This window comes from Babjeviella inositovora, assembly GCF_001661335.1.
Source record: "Babjeviella inositovora NRRL Y-12698 unplaced genomic scaffold BABINscaffold_17, whole genome shotgun sequence".
Lineage (NCBI taxonomy): Eukaryota > Fungi > Ascomycota > Pichiomycetes > Serinales > Babjeviella > Babjeviella inositovora.
This window is the reverse complement of record NW_017566854.1, coordinates 173,580-191,408: the sequence shown is the minus strand read 5'-3', so window position 1 is coordinate 191,408 and position 17,829 is coordinate 173,580. Positions and strand designations below refer to the sequence as shown.

Sequence of the window (17,829 nt, the reverse complement as noted above, 5' to 3'; positions counted from 1 at the left end):
ATAGATGTGTATCATTCACCGAGTATACCTAATCGTGTTATTATTCTCTCCCTTCCCCCCTATATCTCAAATTATAGAATCGGATAGATGGAACGGTACCATTTTCGATGTTTATTATCGTGAACCGGTGACTCTAAAAAATCACCTTTTATTTAATCCTCTTATTAATTACCGCCTTTTAACCACTCTAAACCAAACTAACACCTTCGCCCAATAACTACACTCAACGTAATATTATTTAACCACTTGAGTTTCTCAATTCTCAATGCGTCCCCGCCAGGCGTCACGTGCCGTATATCAATGAATTTTCACTGCATGTTTAAAAAGGTTCACAAGTTTGGCCATCACCGATAAGACGATTACTACGTCCTGACTAATTCATATCTTGAGGCGCTAACGACGGAAGGCGATAGCAAAGATCCAGTACCGATACCCTTCAGATTCTCTGGACGTTTTATTTTATACAACCCTTCACCCCCCCATGCCTCTTCCGTCATGCTAGCTGCCATTCACACGCTACATCGTAGCATACGACAGCACCTGCTACCGCCCAGGACCTATTTCCGTTCCCCCCAAGTCGCTCTCCGTTCCTGCCTAATCCTTGTCCATACCCACCCGTCGCAATTTGTATATAGCCCTAGACGACACCTTACGTCCCGGCAGGACACCACTAAAACGCAAACTGAAAAGGAGATCTACTACGGGATTCGCGAGCGAATCGACGAGCCAGAGCATTTGAAAAGTCACAGACCCAGATTTAGTCCTCATCTCACCCAAATTTCCGTCCCGCTTGAGCCTCCTGCTGCTCCATCTGCACTCGTTATCTCAGAAGCCAAACCTTTGGCACCGTTACCCGACCACACGGGTATTCTCAACTCTATCGTCGCAGACCATAATTCCGGTGAGGAAGACTCCCCTGAGCCTCGAGATAGCCGCATATCCCGCTTTATCAATCAGAAAGTATCACATTTAGGAGGTTACCTCGACCACAAGATCGAGGAAAACAACGAGATTTTTGAGAGAAGGCGCCAGGAAACAGTTGTAAGGCTAAGTCCAGGATATGACGATTCAGACAAGAGTATTGTTACCCAGGAGCACCAAGAGGAGCTCAGACTTCAAAGCCAAGTGGATGAATACCACGCCAAGTTGCGCAAACATAACCGAATCTACAAGTTCTTTGACAACCGGCTCAACCAGTTGGAGCATTTCCTCGATAGGGGCTTGGAACCACCACTGGTTCGGTTGGACTATATTAATGACCGGTACATGGCCAAAGCAGTCAAATACAACAATCTCGAGAGACAGTTTCTCAACCGGTCGAGGGGTCAGGAGCAAAAAGTTGGAATCTCGAAAGGTGAATCCGCAGAATTTCCATCAGAAAACCAATCTAAGCCTGTTCTACTTGAGTCAGCCACCACTGCACATACACTACCCCCTGCATTACCATCTGCATTACCCTCTGCATCATCATCTGCATTATCCTCTGCATCACCCTCTTTATCTCCCTCAGAACCCTATAGCAAGCTCCTCCATTCTATCATCTCAGATACAGAGACCGTTTCAGACTCACACGTCAAATTCAACCGCGTACTCCTCACTGTCAAGGAGGCTCTCACATCCGAAACATTATCGGAGGAGGATCATGACCACTTACAGCGCACACTCGGCCACTATTATGCCCCTGTAAGCGGCAACATTTCGCGTGATGTGTTGTTCCACTACTGCTCACTCCTCCTTCACAACTTTGGCAGCGTTTCTACTTGCGTGCGCCTCACCCGGGAGAACCTTCCGGCGGCAGATTTGTCGGCATTTTGGTACCGTTTGATATTTGGCGACGGCGACACGCGTGCACGTCTTTCGTACCCCCAGTTGAGCAATGTATACGAGTTTTTGCGGTGTCTCGGGTCGCCCGAGCTGCGGAACCATATCCGCACCTCTTGGATGTACGCTGATCGCTCTGACAACGCCAACTTGGTGCATATTCTAGAGCACGACTACATGGCGTTGAACAAGGAGCTTGACTTTGCCGAGCATCTTGCGCAGGCTTCGCTCCAAGGCGACTCCCAATTCGAGGTTATGAATAACTTCTACGAGCTCCTCCGCACACACTACCACATTCACTTTAATGAGCTTATTGACATGAACAGCGACGTTTACCGCGAAGGCCCCAACTTCTCCCGTGACAACTGGCGTCAGCTCAGCATTCCCTTTCGTGTGTACCTTCTCTCTGCCTATCTCCAGCGCTTTTCGCTGGGCTACTTGCTGTTCGACCAGGTGAACCCTGCACACGTGGATTCTATCCAGAAAAATCTTGACCATGTTCACACGATTGTGTTTGACATCTTTTCCAATGACAGCGGCTTGATGGCCTGTGAAGGCGTTTTAGACCGGCTTCTCAAGGAAATGGTTCAGGTAAAGCGCGCTATGGCTGACAAGCTTATTGCTTCCGACATCAGCCACAAGCGTCATTCTGGGTTCTCGGTGAACTACCGGTCGGTGATAGAGCCCTTGCTGGCGCAAATATCACACCTTAGGCTCAGTGAGAGAGACTTTTCTCGCTTAATCGAGGTGCAAGGCATCTCGCAGGTGCGGTCCGAAAGCGTAAAGATATTTCTTCCCTTCGCCGCGCTGTATTGCAAAGGAAGCAATGTTTTCAGCAAGATTGTTGCGATGCAGTTTACCCAGTGCCAGGAGTCTGGCATGTTGCATTTGGTGTTGGACGAGGCGAGCCAGTACCTCAGCCACTTGGACGACCGGCTTATTGGCGACGTTCTCCTCGCGGGGTATTCAGTGTACTTGACCAAAACACGGCAAAACACCCTGGCGGAGCGAGAGTTGGCTACGGTGCGTACCGTGTTGGGAAGGATGAAGGAAAAAAGCGCTCGAATCTTGGACTACTTTATAGCGAACATTATCCGAAAAAGCAGCTACTTGAAGAAAACCCATTTAAGCGACTTGACGAGATTCACAGAGTTTATGGAAGAGGCGGGATTGGCGTACAAAATCAACGATCAGCTCTTTGACAGCGGTGTGTTTACATTTCTTTACCTCAAATATGGTAAGAGCATCCAGCAAAGGGACGTAAGATTTTTTCAAGAGCACTTTTCCTTGGATCAGCAGTTCCGGTTGCTCATATCTTTCACTAACAAGAACATAAAGAGCAAGAAAGTCGCCATATTTGACCCCATAATGGTGGATACGATCTTCGCAAACATATCCGAGGTAGATCCCGCGACGGTGGAGGCAAACAAGCGACTCTATGCGGCAAAAATCCTGGAATTGGACGCCAATATCACCCAGTATCGCTGCCATGCAAAGGGAAGCCTGTCCCGGGAAGTTGCTGCGACTTTCAAGAAACTCGCAGCCTTTCAAGACTTCTACAATCAGAAGCTCCACAGCTTGGTGACGCCTGTTTCCGCGGTCAACCGTCAGTTGAGCCGCCTAGCTTCCGTCTGTTTCTTTTCCAACAATAAACTCTGCGAAGGTCCAGTTTCCAAACCCGTTTCCAACAACCCGCGGGACTATTTGAAGAAGTATCGCGGAAACGTGCACGCGGACATTTTGGCTCATGTCACCGTTCCCAGTAAACCGACAGTCGTGATCAACCCCGACGTTACCGAGATCTGTCGGATAGTCAACTCCATCTTTCATACAAACCTGAGAGCCCCCCTGAAGTTCACCACACACAAGTACACCACGTTTGTGCTGAGGCTCGTGGACCTCTACATGGTGCAGCACCAGTTCGAGACCGCGTTCCGGCTCACGGAAGGGCTCGAGTACTGCCCTACTGAGGTCCGGGCCTTGGTGTTGCGCCGTTTAGCCAGTGTAAATCCTGAGGCGACGCGGCAGGTGGTGAAGAAGATTATCGCGGCCAAGGCACAGGGTGCGCTTCCGCCACAGTTGTTCCACGACATGTGTCTTGGGGTGATTGACTCGCCCCACTTGGGAGTCACCGCGAAGCATCGCTTCTTCCAGAAGTTGCAACACCAGGGGATGCTCAAGAGCAAGCAGGTGGCACGGAAGTACATCGTGAACGAGGTGAATGTGCATCTCCAGGCGGCGTACGAGCGGGGCAAGGGTTCCGTTTCGCGGTTTGCCAGTTTTGTCAAGAAGGCCGAGGCGGCCGGGGTTGATCCCAAGTTCATCAACTCGTGGTTGCTATTTGTAAAGCACATGAAGGTCAATCGCATGGGTTACTGGACCCGAAATAAGATGAGCAAGACCCAGCGTATGATCAAGAAGAGGGCAAAACAGAGAGATCCACCAGCATAAAGGATGCTCCATATGTAAGGACAATACATATACATTTGCCGAATTAGGAATTCAAAATGGTGACTGAAAAGTGTCTCCAGTTGTGGGTGTATGCTATGGAAAATGTCAATACCAACCAGTTTGGACAAAGCAAGGGTTTAGGTCTTGTTCTCCGGGATACACTATTCTATACTGTAAGATGGAAACAAATAACTGCATTACATTAACTAGAGCAATTATGGACCTGATACGGTTTATATAACCGACTTGTAGCTTGAATTTTTACGCAAGGAAATATTACAATGCAAACTAATTACTATTCACCCATTTGCACACCACGATATTCTGCGTATACACACGGTATATGAAGTTGGCTTGCAGGTCAACCAACAGGTAATATTCTAATTTTGAAAGGTTAGCTTTCTATCCCTAGTATTTCGATTACCGGAATTTCGAGCTATCTCCCGTTGCTTAAGTCGCATTAAATGAACATGTCTGATTACCCGAGATATTCATTAGCGCTGAACACTATATAAACCCCCTCCCGCACGTGAATATCCACCTGGGTGTCTCGCCGCATACCACATATTACTGCGAGACTGGCTATTTTTGCTATGGCCGCAGTATTTTTCAGCCTGCGAAGCTCCAATTTCGACCCTCTTGATTGGCCATGCACTCCGACTAGCACCCACCGGGCCGCTCCGATTTAATAAAAAAATGTACAATATTGGAGATTGTCTCATATTTTTTATCCAATACTACACCCCCAACCTTTCTCGTTTTTTTTTATTAAATCTGCGTAACCATCACCCCGTAGACTCGTCCTATAACGGGCAATGTATAGCGCTACCCTATTGTTATGAGCCCCGCGAAATATCAGCCAATTTCTGGCGCGAGATTAACCAGAAAAAAAAAGTACACATTAAACGTATACTTATCGGTCCACCACCATACTCCCACCACTATATAATGTTCGCTGTCCGTGCCGCTTTGAGAGCCAGATCCGCCGTTGCTGTCCCACGCCAATTGGCTGTCACCAGAATGGCCGCCCCAATGATCGCCAGACCTATGGCCGTTAGATTCTACTCCGCCATGATGGAGGACATGGAGGAACACACTGCCAAGTTCACCAAGGATTTGGAAGAGGCCTACGACATGTTTGAGGTCTGCCGTGTCATTAACAACGCCTTCTCCCACGATTTGGTTCCATCCCCAGCCGTTTGTGAGACCGCGTTGCGCGCTGCTAGACGAATCAACGAGTACGCCGTTGCCGTCAGAGTCTTTGAGATGATTGAGGCCAAGGTTGAAAACAGCGCTCAGTACGAAGCCTACTTGGACGAGTTGAAGGACATCAGAGAGGAGTTGGGCATTGAGTTGAAGGCCGACTTGTACCCAGAGGGCATCTTGTCCCACTAAGCGATTAGTCCCCTTAGATCTCTGCATCCCCCTTACATTTCTTCTATTTATTTCAAAAACCACAGCCAGCATTGCCGGGCCCGCTTTGAATAAGTTTTCCCACGACTAATAAAGTTTAACGTTACCTAAGTGTAGGATTGGATATTATTTGTAGTAATTATCCAGAGGCATAAGGTGCTGCCACCAATAATGTGGATATTCATCTATATGCTGGGCGAAGAGATTTCAGGAGAGTGATGTATTGAGATTTATAAGTGTAGTTGCCGCCCAGGAGTACCCTAATCTCGATCAAGAATAAGTTGAATGCAGCAGTGAGTGAGCTCGATATATTTAAGGAAAACCGGCAAGGAAACGTTTCGAACAAGACCCACTCAAAATCCAATAACGTTAGTATATGGGTTGGCATCCGATGGTTCGGCTGGGTTTGCACCTAGATAGCCTCATTCAGCTCATGAATCGTTTCTACTCCAGGGAATGAGGCACTATCGGAATTTTCTTACACAAACAGGTAAATAGGGTCTTAGATTATACATCTTGGCGCAACGATTGAATCGTCACTACGGGTTACGAAATAAAAAAAAAAAGCGTCCAACCCGAGACTTAGCAATATATCATTGTAGATTAAACGGCGGTTTGAGAAATCCTAGCTGACTATTTTACCATCGGAAAAGTCATCATGTTAAGAAGGATCGAATAACGCCTCAGCAAAACATAGGGTATCGTTACCTACACTACAAAGAATCCAACTTTGGCTTTCTCCACATTACCAATTAGAGCTCACTTTAATATATACACTAGCAGGTCGGTGCTCTCTTCATACATAGCTATGACTACATATTTCGAAACCAAGTCCCGCTGCGCTCACTCTAACTATACATGAACGACGCGTTCTGGTAGAAGTTCAACATCGGGTTCTCCCCCTTCTTCGTCTTTGTATGATCAACATCTGCCCACTGTTCCAAAAACGCACGGTGCGAGGCAAGAGCTGCCGTCTTCCCCGTAATCTCTCTGTACAACTCACACGCTAACTCAAAGTTAGTCGGGAACATGATATCGAAGAACCCCTGGTACACCATGTATGTGTCGGTGGTGACCATCTTAGAGCCCAACATGGTCTGCACGACCGGCGCGGTATATCCGGGCAGGGCGTCCGGAAGGTAGTGGAAATCGGACGTCAACAAGCTGTGGTTCGGAAACTTGTACTTCAAGATGTGGAAGAACTCCACAAGACGCGTAGGCACGTACTCGGCCTGCGAAAGGCCATAGCGGAACGGCCACCACTGATTCTTCATCTGGCGCCAGTAGAGCGGTTCGTCAAGCGGCATCTGCGGTTTCCATACCTTTTTGGCCCTCTCCATGAGGCTCAAGTCCTGGTTATCGCCGTTGGACGCGAACTTCGTGCGCTCTCTAAGGTTCAAGAACGATTTTGTGTAGGGGGTCAATTCCGGCGAGTAGAACTCCTTGAAGTCACCGTTATCATCCACCGAGACGTAGCCCTGGTAGGGCTGCTGCGTGAGGTTGTCGTATCTAACAACGTCATGGGAGAAATTGTCAAATACTTCTAACGCGATGAAGTAGCAGGGATCGGTGACCTTGGTGTCCCATTCAAAGATAGACTTGTTGATGATCTGAACCTTTGAAGCATCGAGGTTGTTTTCCGCCAACTTGAGCGAGATCGCGCTCTTCATCTGTTTGGACGCGAGCTTAGACGAAATCTCGATGATCTTGTACTTTGTGCGGGCGTAGATGTCCGGCTGGTGTTGGCGGATGTACGATAAAATGTTGGCCATCAACGTCCCGTTACCACCTCCCATTTCGTAGATGATAAGGTCGTTGTACGGGTACTGGTTGAGCTTGTAGTTCATAAGGATGTAGTTGGCCAAGGCTTCACCATAGAACGGCAGGAACAACTCCGTTGGCGTGTGCCACAACTGCACAGACTGTTGCTTTGACTTTTGCGCAACATCCATAACGCCAGAATCCGTCTTTTCGGTCGCCACCGGAGGTTCATATTTCTTGTACTCTTTGTACCACTGGTTGATAAACTCATCGTTGTCCCTGATATTGTTGTAGTCAAACGGCTTTTCTGTCTGGAAAATCTCCACCTCCTTGTTGAAGTATCCATAGTGCGGGTTGTACAAGGAGTCTTCGATAAAGTCGCTGGTCAACATCTTCACGTTCTTCGGTCTCTTGGAGAAACGCGCCAACTTGGCGGAATCCACCGTGGGAAAGCTCTCGAACGTGTCATTCACCGATCGGTCGTTCAACGGATCACGCGACACGTACGTCGCAAAGTACTTGAAGAACTTGCTATCCTTGAGATGCATCGTCTGCTTGTCAAGCGGCAAAACCGACTCTGGTTCGTCAGACACCTTGAAAGAGTACGTGTACGGTGTGATGGAGTACTCTACCGGGTACTGCCAGTACTGGTTATCCGGATCGGCTTTTGTCGACACTACACTGCGGCGTCTTAACTCGGCACGCGAAACCACTACCGACGTTTTGCTGTTGGAGTCCGTCACGAGCCCTACCTGACCCGCGGAAGTGCCTTCAACGGCTACCGGCAAGTTGTTTTGCGCGTGCACCACAGAGCCCTCCCGGGGCTTAGACGACGGCGTCTTCTTCTCTAAGAAGGTTCGTTTGAATATGGAAACCGGCGAGGCGGCGGATCGCCGGGAATAGCGCAACATGAAGAATGGATCGGCAAACATAAGTGAGATGATTTCACAGGCTGAATGTAAAGTAATATTTTTCGGCAGTCACATGACCTAACGTGTTGTGCCCAGAGTATGGTAAAAAGACTCATAGCCAGGATAATGAGATACGATAACTTTAAAAAGGGCGAGGAAGAGGGAATGTTTGGTGATTTATCTCCATTGTTAAAATAACCAAGATTATTGTTTTATTTCGGCCGTTTGGCGCCTAGTGCAAAGCCTTTGTAATTTTCAGTCAGATACCTCATTGCAGTATCCAATTGTACTACATCTTCCCGTTTAAAGACAAGCATGCCTAGATAATTTAATCATATTACAATACAAGATATACACAAATCTAACCACACCTAACGATTGTAGTTGTTACCATACCCATTCTGGATGTGTCTGTGGTTACTTCCACCTCTACCACCTCTGCCGCCTCTGCCACCCCTGCCACCTCTGCCTCTGAAATCGCCTCTACCACCTCTGCCTCTCCCGTTGTCGTACCCACCATGGTTCTGGCCGTAGTTGGTGTAGCCCCTGTTACCCGTTTGATATGGGACCTGGCCGTTCATCAATGCGCGCATGTGGTCCTGCTGGACACTCTGCTGCTGCTGCATTTGGTAGAACTGGACGAAGCCTTTAAAACCGCCAAAACGGATGCCGTACATCTGATTGCCAGCCTTCCCGGTGTTGACGTACCCGGACTGGGAATTCTGCTGGTGGTTGTAGAAACGGTTATTGTTTCCTCCGTAGCGGACACTGTCGATGTCCTCCTGGGTCAAGACCTTGGTGTGCAGCACGTAACCCGTCAACAACATGGACTTACCTGGAAGCTTGCGCGGTGGCATGTTGTACTCCAACTGAAGGTACAGATGGGTCTGGAGGTTAGGCATCGCCACGGCGTTCGCTGGCAAGTCTTGAGGGGAGAAAGGGAACTCGACGATGGAGTCTTGCTTGTAGGCGTCCGTCTTGGCCACGATACCGGCCAAACCAGATCTGTGGGACTTGAAAACAAGCTTCTTCGTTTCCGCTTCGTCGTACAAGGCCTTAAACTTTGCGTAGTTGGCATTCTTGGCGCTGACAAACAACACCTCCTCTCTGCGCTCGTTTCTGTACTTTTCTAGCTCGGTCAACTTTGGGTACTGCGCCCTGACGACACGCAACAAGCGCTCCTCATCGATAAACGGCAAAAGAGCAATCCCCTGCCATGCCATCTTGGCACCATTCATGTCGATCTCAAACTCCTCAGGGTAGAAGTCAATGATCTCCGAGTCTGGTTCTGCCATCAACGGCTTGAAAACAGCAGGCAAGTTATGCGCAGAGGCCAATGGCAACACTGACATGAGTTGTTCATACGGTCTGAACGGCTCGCCTGGATTAAGGTCCACAGTGACGCCGCCCAAGTCCGAAAAGTCAGCGGCGAACGGCGCGTAGTGGAAGGGAAAGTACCAGTTCCACGATGGGCAGTCCTGGTAGTAATACAACAATACCCACGAGATTCCCTCGATGTACGACTGGATCACGTCGCGCTGAACTTTCTTGATCGCCTCCTCCGTGTGCACGTGGAACTTGGTGGTGTAGTAGCGCTCACGGTAGCCTGGCTCGTACATTCTCACCTTGTCCTCGTTTTCTTCAGAATGGTCCGTGGCACCCTGAACTGGGATCACAGAGGCCTCCAATTTGCGCTTCTCACCAATGGAGGCATCCACAGCACTAATAGCACTGACAGGCTTCTTCAACAAATTTTTCAACAAATCGGCAGCCTGCTGGTTATTCATGTTGGCCCTCAGAATGGTGTCCTTGTTGGCAACCAACTGCTGGTTTGTCAACTGCAAATCACCGGCGCTCTCACCCTTGGTATCATACAAGGGAACCATCGCCGAGGGTGTGACTGGCGCCCTGTCGCTACCCACAGAGACCTGCGATATGAACTGATTTCTCACCAGGTTGGCGGATTCGCTCACCTGGTTTCTCTTCTTGAAACTGGCCTCGCGTCTCTTGTTACCCTCGTGGCGCTTGCGGAAGATGTCTCCTTCCTGCTTGGCTAGCTGACCCATCAAGGCCTCCACACCGGCGAGATTCAAGTTACCGTCGCACGTCACATACGTTTTCAAGCCCGGGAGAATGTGTTTCCAAATGCTCACGAGGATGTCGATACCATTGTCTCTGACGTCCAACGACGGCAAGTGCGGTAAGAAATCGTTACCCACAAAGAAACACATGAACACCCAATCGTCAATCGCGCGCTCCAAGTCAAACTTGAACGGCACAGCATGTGGCGGCGGCTGGAGCTCGACCGCAAGGTACTCACGGAGCACATTCACGTGGAGCCACAAGAACGGCTTCTTCTCGTCCTGCTGCTGCAATCTCTGAAGATGTTCTGCAGTCATGGAGATCTGATCTGCAACGCGCAAGCGCTGGTTCTGGTTGGCAAATACATCTTCACGGAGGATACGGAAGTGTGGCTCGTGGGTCGCCAAGCCCAAGAAGATCAAATCGGCATCCAACCCGTAAATCGCATGGGTGGTGTTGGGATCGTGCTCCGGGTCCGCTCTCTGACTTCTGATGAAGTTCATGATCTTGTGTTCACCCTCACCCGGAACCGAGGCATCCGAGATGATCACCTGGACGTCTGCCCAGCCGGGGTCGGAAGACAACTTGTAGGCGACCCAGTATCTCAAGGCTTCGGCAAGCTTGTACATGAAGGGAGTACCCGGGGTAATGGCGTTGGAATCCCACGATTTTTTGTTCTTGATGGCGTCATCGATGATCTCGCCTCTCATCTCCTTGTCCTTGAGTTGTCTCTCCTTCTCTTCTGCGTTGATTTTGGATTCGTTGGCCGATCTGAACCGTCTGGAACGCTGCTGGTTCATCTTCGCACGCGGCGCCACACCATCGACTGCAATCATAAGAATTTTACGTGGTCTAGCCATCATGAGCACACGGTCCGTGTACTTGAACACCTCCATTAACATTTCCTCTTCGGTCTCCGGCGGTGGTTTGTTTTCTGGGTGCGAACACGGGTGCACGATACCGTTCATGTCGAGGTACAAGTTGTCCAACTCACCGTTGGGGTTCGCGTTGGAGTAGAGTGGCGGAATTGCCTGCCCGTCCACGATCTGCTCGTCTTCCTCGACCACGGGCGAAATGATCTTTGGGTATTTCTTTGACAACCATCTGAAAAGCGCTGGAACACTAGGAAGGTTAGTACTGAGGTAAAGAAGCGGCGGAAGCAGATATCAGATCGCTGTATGGTGCACAGGGCGAGTCCCAACCATCCTGGCTTTCTAATCCATATTCTTTTTTTTGCTTCCGGTAATATTTTGATCAAAGAATCTTTACGTACCCCATAATCAATTATTTGCGTGAGTAGTGTCTTTGGGTTTCCAGGCCAACTAAGCGACTCTTTTTGATTCTTTTGTTTTCAGACACGCTGCACTGCGTTTGGGACGAATTTTTTCAGCAGGTGCGTTTCAAACACGTGACGTGAGGATATACTGGAGTAAGTATGAATCCGTTATCATTCAAGAGTATAGGAGTTTTACTATCTTCAGGATTCCGGTGTAAACTTTTTTTTTCCAGAAGTGATACAAACAACTACTAATATGCCATAGGATAGTCAAATTGGTCGTCTACCGGAGGTAGTTTGAGCCCTTGGGACTGGAACATTCGGTCGACCGTGCTAGCGGAGAAGAACTGCCAACCAAACCATGATATACCCGCATTTTTGATAATTTATCAGCAAAGTACATTTATCTTTATTGTGAGTTTTGAGACCAAAGGTTTTTGGTAATTTCCCGACTGATACTACCAACAAAACCGGTACAGTATTCACTTTACATGCCAGCTTCAAATCCAAATTAGTTTCTAAGGACTAGTCTTTAGATTCAGCCAACGCATCTTTGTTTCCAATATTAAAAAAAAAGTTTGCTAGCATTGGCTATAGGATACATCAGCGTATACTCGAAATCATGATCCCTAAGCAGCACCCACAAACCAATCTAGGTTGCCAGCCAAGGACCGAGCATAAATGCAGCAAAGACGGAGTAGGTAAACATACCTACCTGAATCAGGCGACGCCACGTCTTTTAGCTAGCCCGAAAACCCCTACAACCACACTCTACAGATCTTTGCCATTGATTATTAAGGGCACTTAGCAAGAATAAAAATAAAATAAAAATAAAATAAAAATTACTACTCCGTTCCAGCGGTCCCCGTCTTGACCTTGACCAAACCGTTCAAAAGCTCGTCGTATGCGTCGTTCAACGCATCATCATCCGACACCGACGACACGGAGGACCGGCGCTCCTCAAGCTTCTCAGAGCCCATAGTGGCGGCCACATTCCTAAGCTTTTCCACCGTGAGTGTCTCCTTCTCGTTCGGGCACACCTTCTGAAACAAGCTCTCCAAGGAAATCCCCGATTCTTTCAACGTCTTCAAGTAGGCAATGACCTCGGTGCTCTCAGTGTCTTCCAAGCGCGCACGGATGACGTCACCACTGACATCACAGAAATTCATGTCCATGTGGGTATGAGGAAACATGGTGGATATTTTCAAGGCCTTCCCCTCACCTTCATCCGCTAAAGTATTTACTCTGGTAGAAACAGACGTGCGGGGGATCTCCTGGACAGGCTCATCCGTGTGTTTAAAGTGAGAGAGCTTGTTATTATCCTCAGTTCGCAGTTCATACACGTACCGGGCGTTGGAATTGTCAATAACAGGAGCAATGCCATTCAAATTAGATTCATCCAGTGACCCATCTGAATCGTCATTTCCTGGCTCCGTTTGCCCGTTCAAATCGAGCTTAGTGCTGTAGTCCATCAATAGCTCCGCCTTTGTCCCATCACTCTTCACCAATCTGTGCTTCAAAAGATTCAACGCCCTTTCAATTGACGAGTCGAAGAAACACAACCGGATCAACGTCTCTTTTCCTTCGGTGCTCAACGCGTCCTTGAGCTGGAGCTTGAATAAGGCGGTCATCAGATCGTGCAAATTCCTGCGGACTGCACGGCACTGGGTCAAGAAAACGGTAATATCGTGGTGAGATAAGGCAAACTCTTCGTCCGAGTTGAAATCCTTGAAAAAGTCAATGATCTGGGCCGTCAAGGACCGCGCGGCGGTTTCAAACGGTGAGTTCGCGTCGCTGACGCGCGCGCGCATGAGCTTTTCCGTATTTTTCATCGTCAAGAGCCCGATCTTCTCCTTCAATTGCACCGGAATCTGGTCGTAGTCGATATCCAACATGATAATCGACGACGAAGCCTTGAGCGCAGCGGTGAGTGCTGCGACGCACGGCCCCGTGAGCTTGTTGCCAACCAAGGAAACGTAGTTCAACTTCAAGCAAAGAGGCAACACCTCAGCCAAGCGGATGATCGAGGTTGGATCTAAATCGTTGTAGTCCAAGTTGAGTCTCGCAAGGTTCGGAAAGAGAGGGAGATTATATGTCAAATGGTCGATAAGCCCCGGGAAAAGCTTCTTGTTTCCTGATAAATCAAAGTACTTCAAGTCTGGGAGCTGCGACCCGACAGTGACAAGCTCCTCGGTGTCCTTGAGGTTGCTCAAGTTGGTCGAGTTGAGCGAGATTAGCGAAAGTTGGGAGTCCTTGAATTGCGACAGAACCTGTTTTCTCGCCGCGGCCGTTAACAATGGAAGCGTTGCCGACAAATCGTTGTAGCCAAGATCCAAACCACGGATCACCTTCAAGTTCTCCGGGCGACCTAACCAATCCGCAAGAAGCTCGAGATGGCGCTGGGTCAAGCCGTTATGGGCCAACCCCAACCGGACGGTCTGAAGGGGCACAGCAGACTCCATAAATTCCGCAAAGAGCTTCACATCGGGTATTTTGCACCCGGAAAGAATGATCTCCTCAATCCCTCCACGCGTGATTAACGCCGCCACAAACTTAGACCAGTCCATGTCGGATCTGTCGGACAAATTACACTCCATCCGCTCGATCAGGTTCGCCACCTTTTTGCATTTTTTTGCCAAAGATGGCACCTGGGTGATGTCAATCTTGGACAAACTTGCGTTCCGGGTTAGGAATAAGCAGAGAAGTGTCCATCCGTCGGAATCGATCGGGGTATTTCTTAACGAAAGCTTTTTCAAGTTCTTTTTAGCTGTCATCGACGCAAGAAGAATGCGGAACATTTCTACCGAGAGGCTGCATCCATCGAGGGACACATGGATGACCGGCGCAATGCGGAGGAAATCTGCAAAGGAGAGCACTTCTACAAGTGACGGCCTGGTGTTGGTGAGTTCTAGCACGGGGAGAGGGTCCATGGCGCCTTTGGGGATCTGTTTGAGCGTTCCCGGGATCGGGAGAATTTCCCGGAGGTGACAGCACCGGGTGTACATGAGGTCGAGAGCCATGAGGTGGAGAGAGGAGGAGGAGGAGGAGGAGGAGGAGGAGGATGAGTGGGTCTTGTGCATTGGCGTGTCGACGGTGATGGCTTTGGCGTGAGTGCCCACCAGTACATCCTTCGACCGCTTCTTTGACTCCGAAGGAGGAGAGGAAGGGGCGTGACTCGGGGCACTAGCCTCGCTGTTAGCCAAGGGAGCTGTCTCGTCCACTTCCAGGGTGTTCGCCTTGTCCGTTTCCTGGGAATCACCCTCGGCCACACCTTCCGCACTAATTTCGGCCTCTTCTTTCAGATACATTCTCCCCCCCACGACAATACCCCGCCCCCCGCTCGCCTGAATCATCTTCTTATCGCTCTCTGTTAACGCATGGATAACAATCTGGTTTGGATCCAACATAGACTTCGACCGAATCACCTCCACATTCCCCTTCCGCGGGTTGCGGCTCGGAATCTGCTGCGGCGGATCAATCAAAAATGTCTGTGACGAAAATGAAACGTGTTTCAAAACTGGAATCGCCTCGGGCTCGGGATAAATCACACTGGGGGTCGCAGGCCGGGACAGGGTAGAGGCGGAGGTGGCAACCGCGACCGTGGAGCCTCGCCGCTGGTTCAACAAGCTCTTCCAGCCGTTGTCGGTGCTGCCACGGCGCCCGAACAAGCCGGACGCTGGTTCTGCTTCGCTCTGGCTCGCACAGTGTTCACGGAAGGCAATTGCCGCGGCGTTGGAGTTTGTCGCGGAGGACGTTGCCCCGCCAAAAGCGGTGTAGCCGTACTCCGCTGCCTTGCCCTTCTCCACATTACCAATGTCTTTGTGGCTGATGATTATGGGGTGCCTGACGGGCTTCATTGCTGGTGGGAATGGCGAAGTAGGTGGGAGGGCGGGGAGTGGCACCCCCACCTCGTCCACCTTGGAGCGAACCCCAGGTGAGGTGGTGGCAGTGGCACTTGTCAGACGCTTTTTCTGTGAGAGCTTCTTGTAGTACGCAAGGTACGACGCCAACTTGGCTTCTTCATCCTCGGTGGTCTTCCCGATGGGTGCGGGGGTGCTCATCGTGCGCGAGAGGATGGGCGGTGCGGGCTCCGGAGTGACACAGGGCAACGTATGTCCGATTTCCGCGGCCAGAGGTGGGGGTGACCCCAGTGGCAGAAATGAAGCGACGGGCGCCGACGTTTTGGAGAACTTCCGTGAGAGCTTGCTAAAGAAGCCGGTCTTGGACTTGGAGACGGCGTTGACGGACTGCGATCTGATGCGCCCAGGAACGTGGGTGGTATTGGTGGCTGTGAGAGGTGTGACCGTCTTGGGCTGGATGGGGGTGTACGCGGGGCCGGCAGGGGAGGTGGCTGCCGTGGTGGCTGCACTAAGCAGATCGTCCTCATCCAGGGTGCTATTTACCTTGTTGTCATTTTCCACCTTGACTTCACTGATGGTGGAAGGAGTGGAAGTGGGGCTTGGGGGCTGCGGAGTCAGGCTGAAGCTTTCGTCGGGCGCAATATGAGACCCGCGGAGCACCCAGCTGAGATCGCCGTTGGAGATCCCATCTAGGACATGGGAGATGTCAATTTGGGACATAGAGCGATTTACGTGTGTGTCGGGGGATTCTTTCGGAGCCGATTGCTTGAGGCTGGCTAGATCTGATAGATGGGTGCACACTCTGGGTACACAGTCTGGGTGGTGGTAACACGGAGGTGGGATAGAGATTGCCAGGGTTATCAAAAAAGTGTTGTAGGCAAATGCAAGACCTGGTGCTTTCTTTGAGCTTGGATTTTTGAGCTTGGATCTTTGAGCTTTCTTTTAGCCTAGAGTGCAACTTTGGCTTATTCTGTAGATGGCTAAACACCGTAGAAGGAAATACTAGCTTAACTTAATTCTCTTTTATGTGGCCTAGTGATTTACAACCCGCAAGGAGATACGATGACCTCCGCTTGACCGTCAACCAATCTGGGCCGATTCTGCAGAGGCAGGCGGTCGGCAGGTCTCTCCACTTTCTGGGCCCCAGCCCGTTACCATAAAACAAAATCACGCACGCTGCAGCAATTTTCCGTCAGACGCACTAGCGCGCACATAAGACGACACGTGCCGACTTCCGTGGCAGGTGAACGCAGAGAACGTCTGGGCTTTGCGTCCCGTAGCCGAAAGGATATAAGGGTGGTATATTTGATGGTCAGTATCCATAAGTAATGGCAGTAAACTGGACATTATAGTCATATTCTAGAGCTGGAAGCCGTCATCCTCAGAACTTTTACGGCTCTATTGGTGTGCTCTGACGTATTGCGCGGAGACGTCCGCATGGAAACACATCGTGCAGGATTGGCGCATGAGGCCTAATAGTCTAAACTAGAGCCCAGGGACCGTATCGGCCCATGGGATGTATGTGGGCCGTCTGCCATGGCATTGCTATAAATTGCTGTGACTACAAGGTAAGGGGTCTGAGAGTTGCAAGGTAGGCTGGGTTGAACTGAGGATGGATGTATCGCCTGCGTTAACGTGACATCGATATGGACAAGCATTATAGAAAACTGCATGCCAATTGAATACGGATGACGTGAACATGGCTTTGAGGGGGGGTCGATCTCACTTATCTCCCGTAGCTAGTACGACTAGTCTTTTATCTCTTTTGCTCATCCTGGGGGTAATCCCAAGGTGCTACACACTTGGAAATTTCTGCATTACGTGCGATTTAAATTTCGTCATCGGTGGAAAGTATCTATTGCAAGATAGAACACAATTGGCGGGAAACTTCACCCATAAGCGGTCGAAAGCCAGGGTAAGGTGTGTTTATCTTGCGCTAGAGCTTATCGCATTTAAGGGGATATAATTGGACTTGGCTTAAATTTTACAGCGTACCTGTGTTACTTCCACGACCCTCGGGATTCATATCAGTGCATATCCTGTGCAAAGCCGTCGGTAGGGACAGGCCTAAAGCATGACTGACATGTGGGGATTGGAGAAAATCAGTGTTCCGTGAAACGCTAAATAGCTTTCGCAATCGAGCGATATAGACATTTTCCAGTATCAAGCATTGACATTCCACTGCTTCATTCGTCCCTGGTGGGTATCTGGAATTGATACCATCATTTTGCAATTAACACGTAGCAGGCGAGGT

At 49.7% G+C, this 17,829-nt stretch overlaps 6 protein-coding genes across 6 annotated transcripts; 4 read left to right on the top strand and 2 right to left on the bottom strand.

The window, feature by feature from the left end:
- The first annotated feature begins 350 nt into the window (after nt 1-350).
- On the top strand, nt 351-4,490 carry BABINDRAFT_163727 (uncharacterized protein). Its single transcript, XM_019130068.1, has one exon. The coding sequence runs from the start codon at nt 496-498 to the stop codon at nt 4,270-4,272; it is 3,777 nt and encodes a 1,258-aa protein (XP_018982555.1). The 5' UTR covers nt 351-495; the 3' UTR covers nt 4,273-4,490.
- Nucleotides 4,491-5,246: 756 nt separating this feature from the next.
- On the top strand, nt 5,247-5,782 carry COX6 (cytochrome c oxidase subunit VI). Its single transcript, XM_019130067.1, has one exon. It carries the CDS (start codon nt 5,293-5,295, stop codon nt 5,665-5,667), a length of 375 nt encoding a protein of 124 aa, XP_018982554.1. The 5' UTR covers nt 5,247-5,292; the 3' UTR covers nt 5,668-5,782.
- Nucleotides 5,783-6,410: 628 nt separating this feature from the next.
- Nucleotides 6,411-8,282, bottom strand: BABINDRAFT_54974 (uncharacterized protein). Its single transcript, XM_019132226.1, has one exon. The coding sequence runs from the start codon at nt 7,992-7,994 to the stop codon at nt 6,534-6,536; it is 1,461 nt and encodes a 486-aa protein (XP_018982553.1). The 5' UTR covers nt 7,995-8,282; the 3' UTR covers nt 6,411-6,533.
- A 4,206-nt stretch (nt 8,283-12,488) lies between these two features.
- Nucleotides 12,489-14,366, bottom strand: MHP1 (Mhp1p). Its single transcript, XM_019130066.1, has one exon. The coding sequence runs from the start codon at nt 14,280-14,282 to the stop codon at nt 12,561-12,563; it is 1,722 nt and encodes a 573-aa protein (XP_018982552.1). The 5' UTR covers nt 14,283-14,366; the 3' UTR covers nt 12,489-12,560.
- Nucleotides 14,367-14,394: 28 nt separating this feature from the next.
- Nucleotides 14,395-14,703, top strand: BABINDRAFT_20958 (uncharacterized protein; the record flags this gene model as incomplete). Its single annotated transcript, XM_019131258.2, has 1 exon — nt 14,395-14,703. A coding segment is annotated over one exon (309 nt), but the record flags the coding sequence as incomplete, so codon positions are not given.
- A 2,549-nt stretch (nt 14,704-17,252) lies between these two features.
- Nucleotides 17,253-17,614, top strand: BABINDRAFT_163724 (uncharacterized protein). The gene has a single exon (XM_019130065.1). It carries the CDS (start codon nt 17,275-17,277, stop codon nt 17,539-17,541), a length of 267 nt encoding a protein of 88 aa, XP_018982550.1. The 5' UTR covers nt 17,253-17,274; the 3' UTR covers nt 17,542-17,614.
- Nucleotides 17,615-17,829: the final 215 nt, after the last annotated feature.

Excerpts from the sequence above, each read along its gene's own strand:
- BABINDRAFT_163727 (XM_019130068.1), top strand. The coding sequence starts at position 496 with ATGCTAGCTGCCATTCACACGCTACATCGTAGCATACGACAGCACCTG.
- COX6 (XM_019130067.1), top strand. The coding sequence starts at position 5,293 with ATGGCCGCCCCAATGATCGCCAGACCTATGGCCGTTAGATTCTACTCC.
- BABINDRAFT_54974 (XM_019132226.1), bottom strand. The coding sequence starts at position 7,994 with ATGCATCTCAAGGATAGCAAGTTCTTCAAGTACTTTGCGACGTACGTG.
- MHP1 (XM_019130066.1), bottom strand. The coding sequence starts at position 14,282 with ATGGACTGGTCTAAGTTTGTGGCGGCGTTAATCACGCGTGGAGGGATT.
- BABINDRAFT_163724 (XM_019130065.1), top strand. The coding sequence starts at position 17,275 with ATGGCTTTGAGGGGGGGTCGATCTCACTTATCTCCCGTAGCTAGTACG.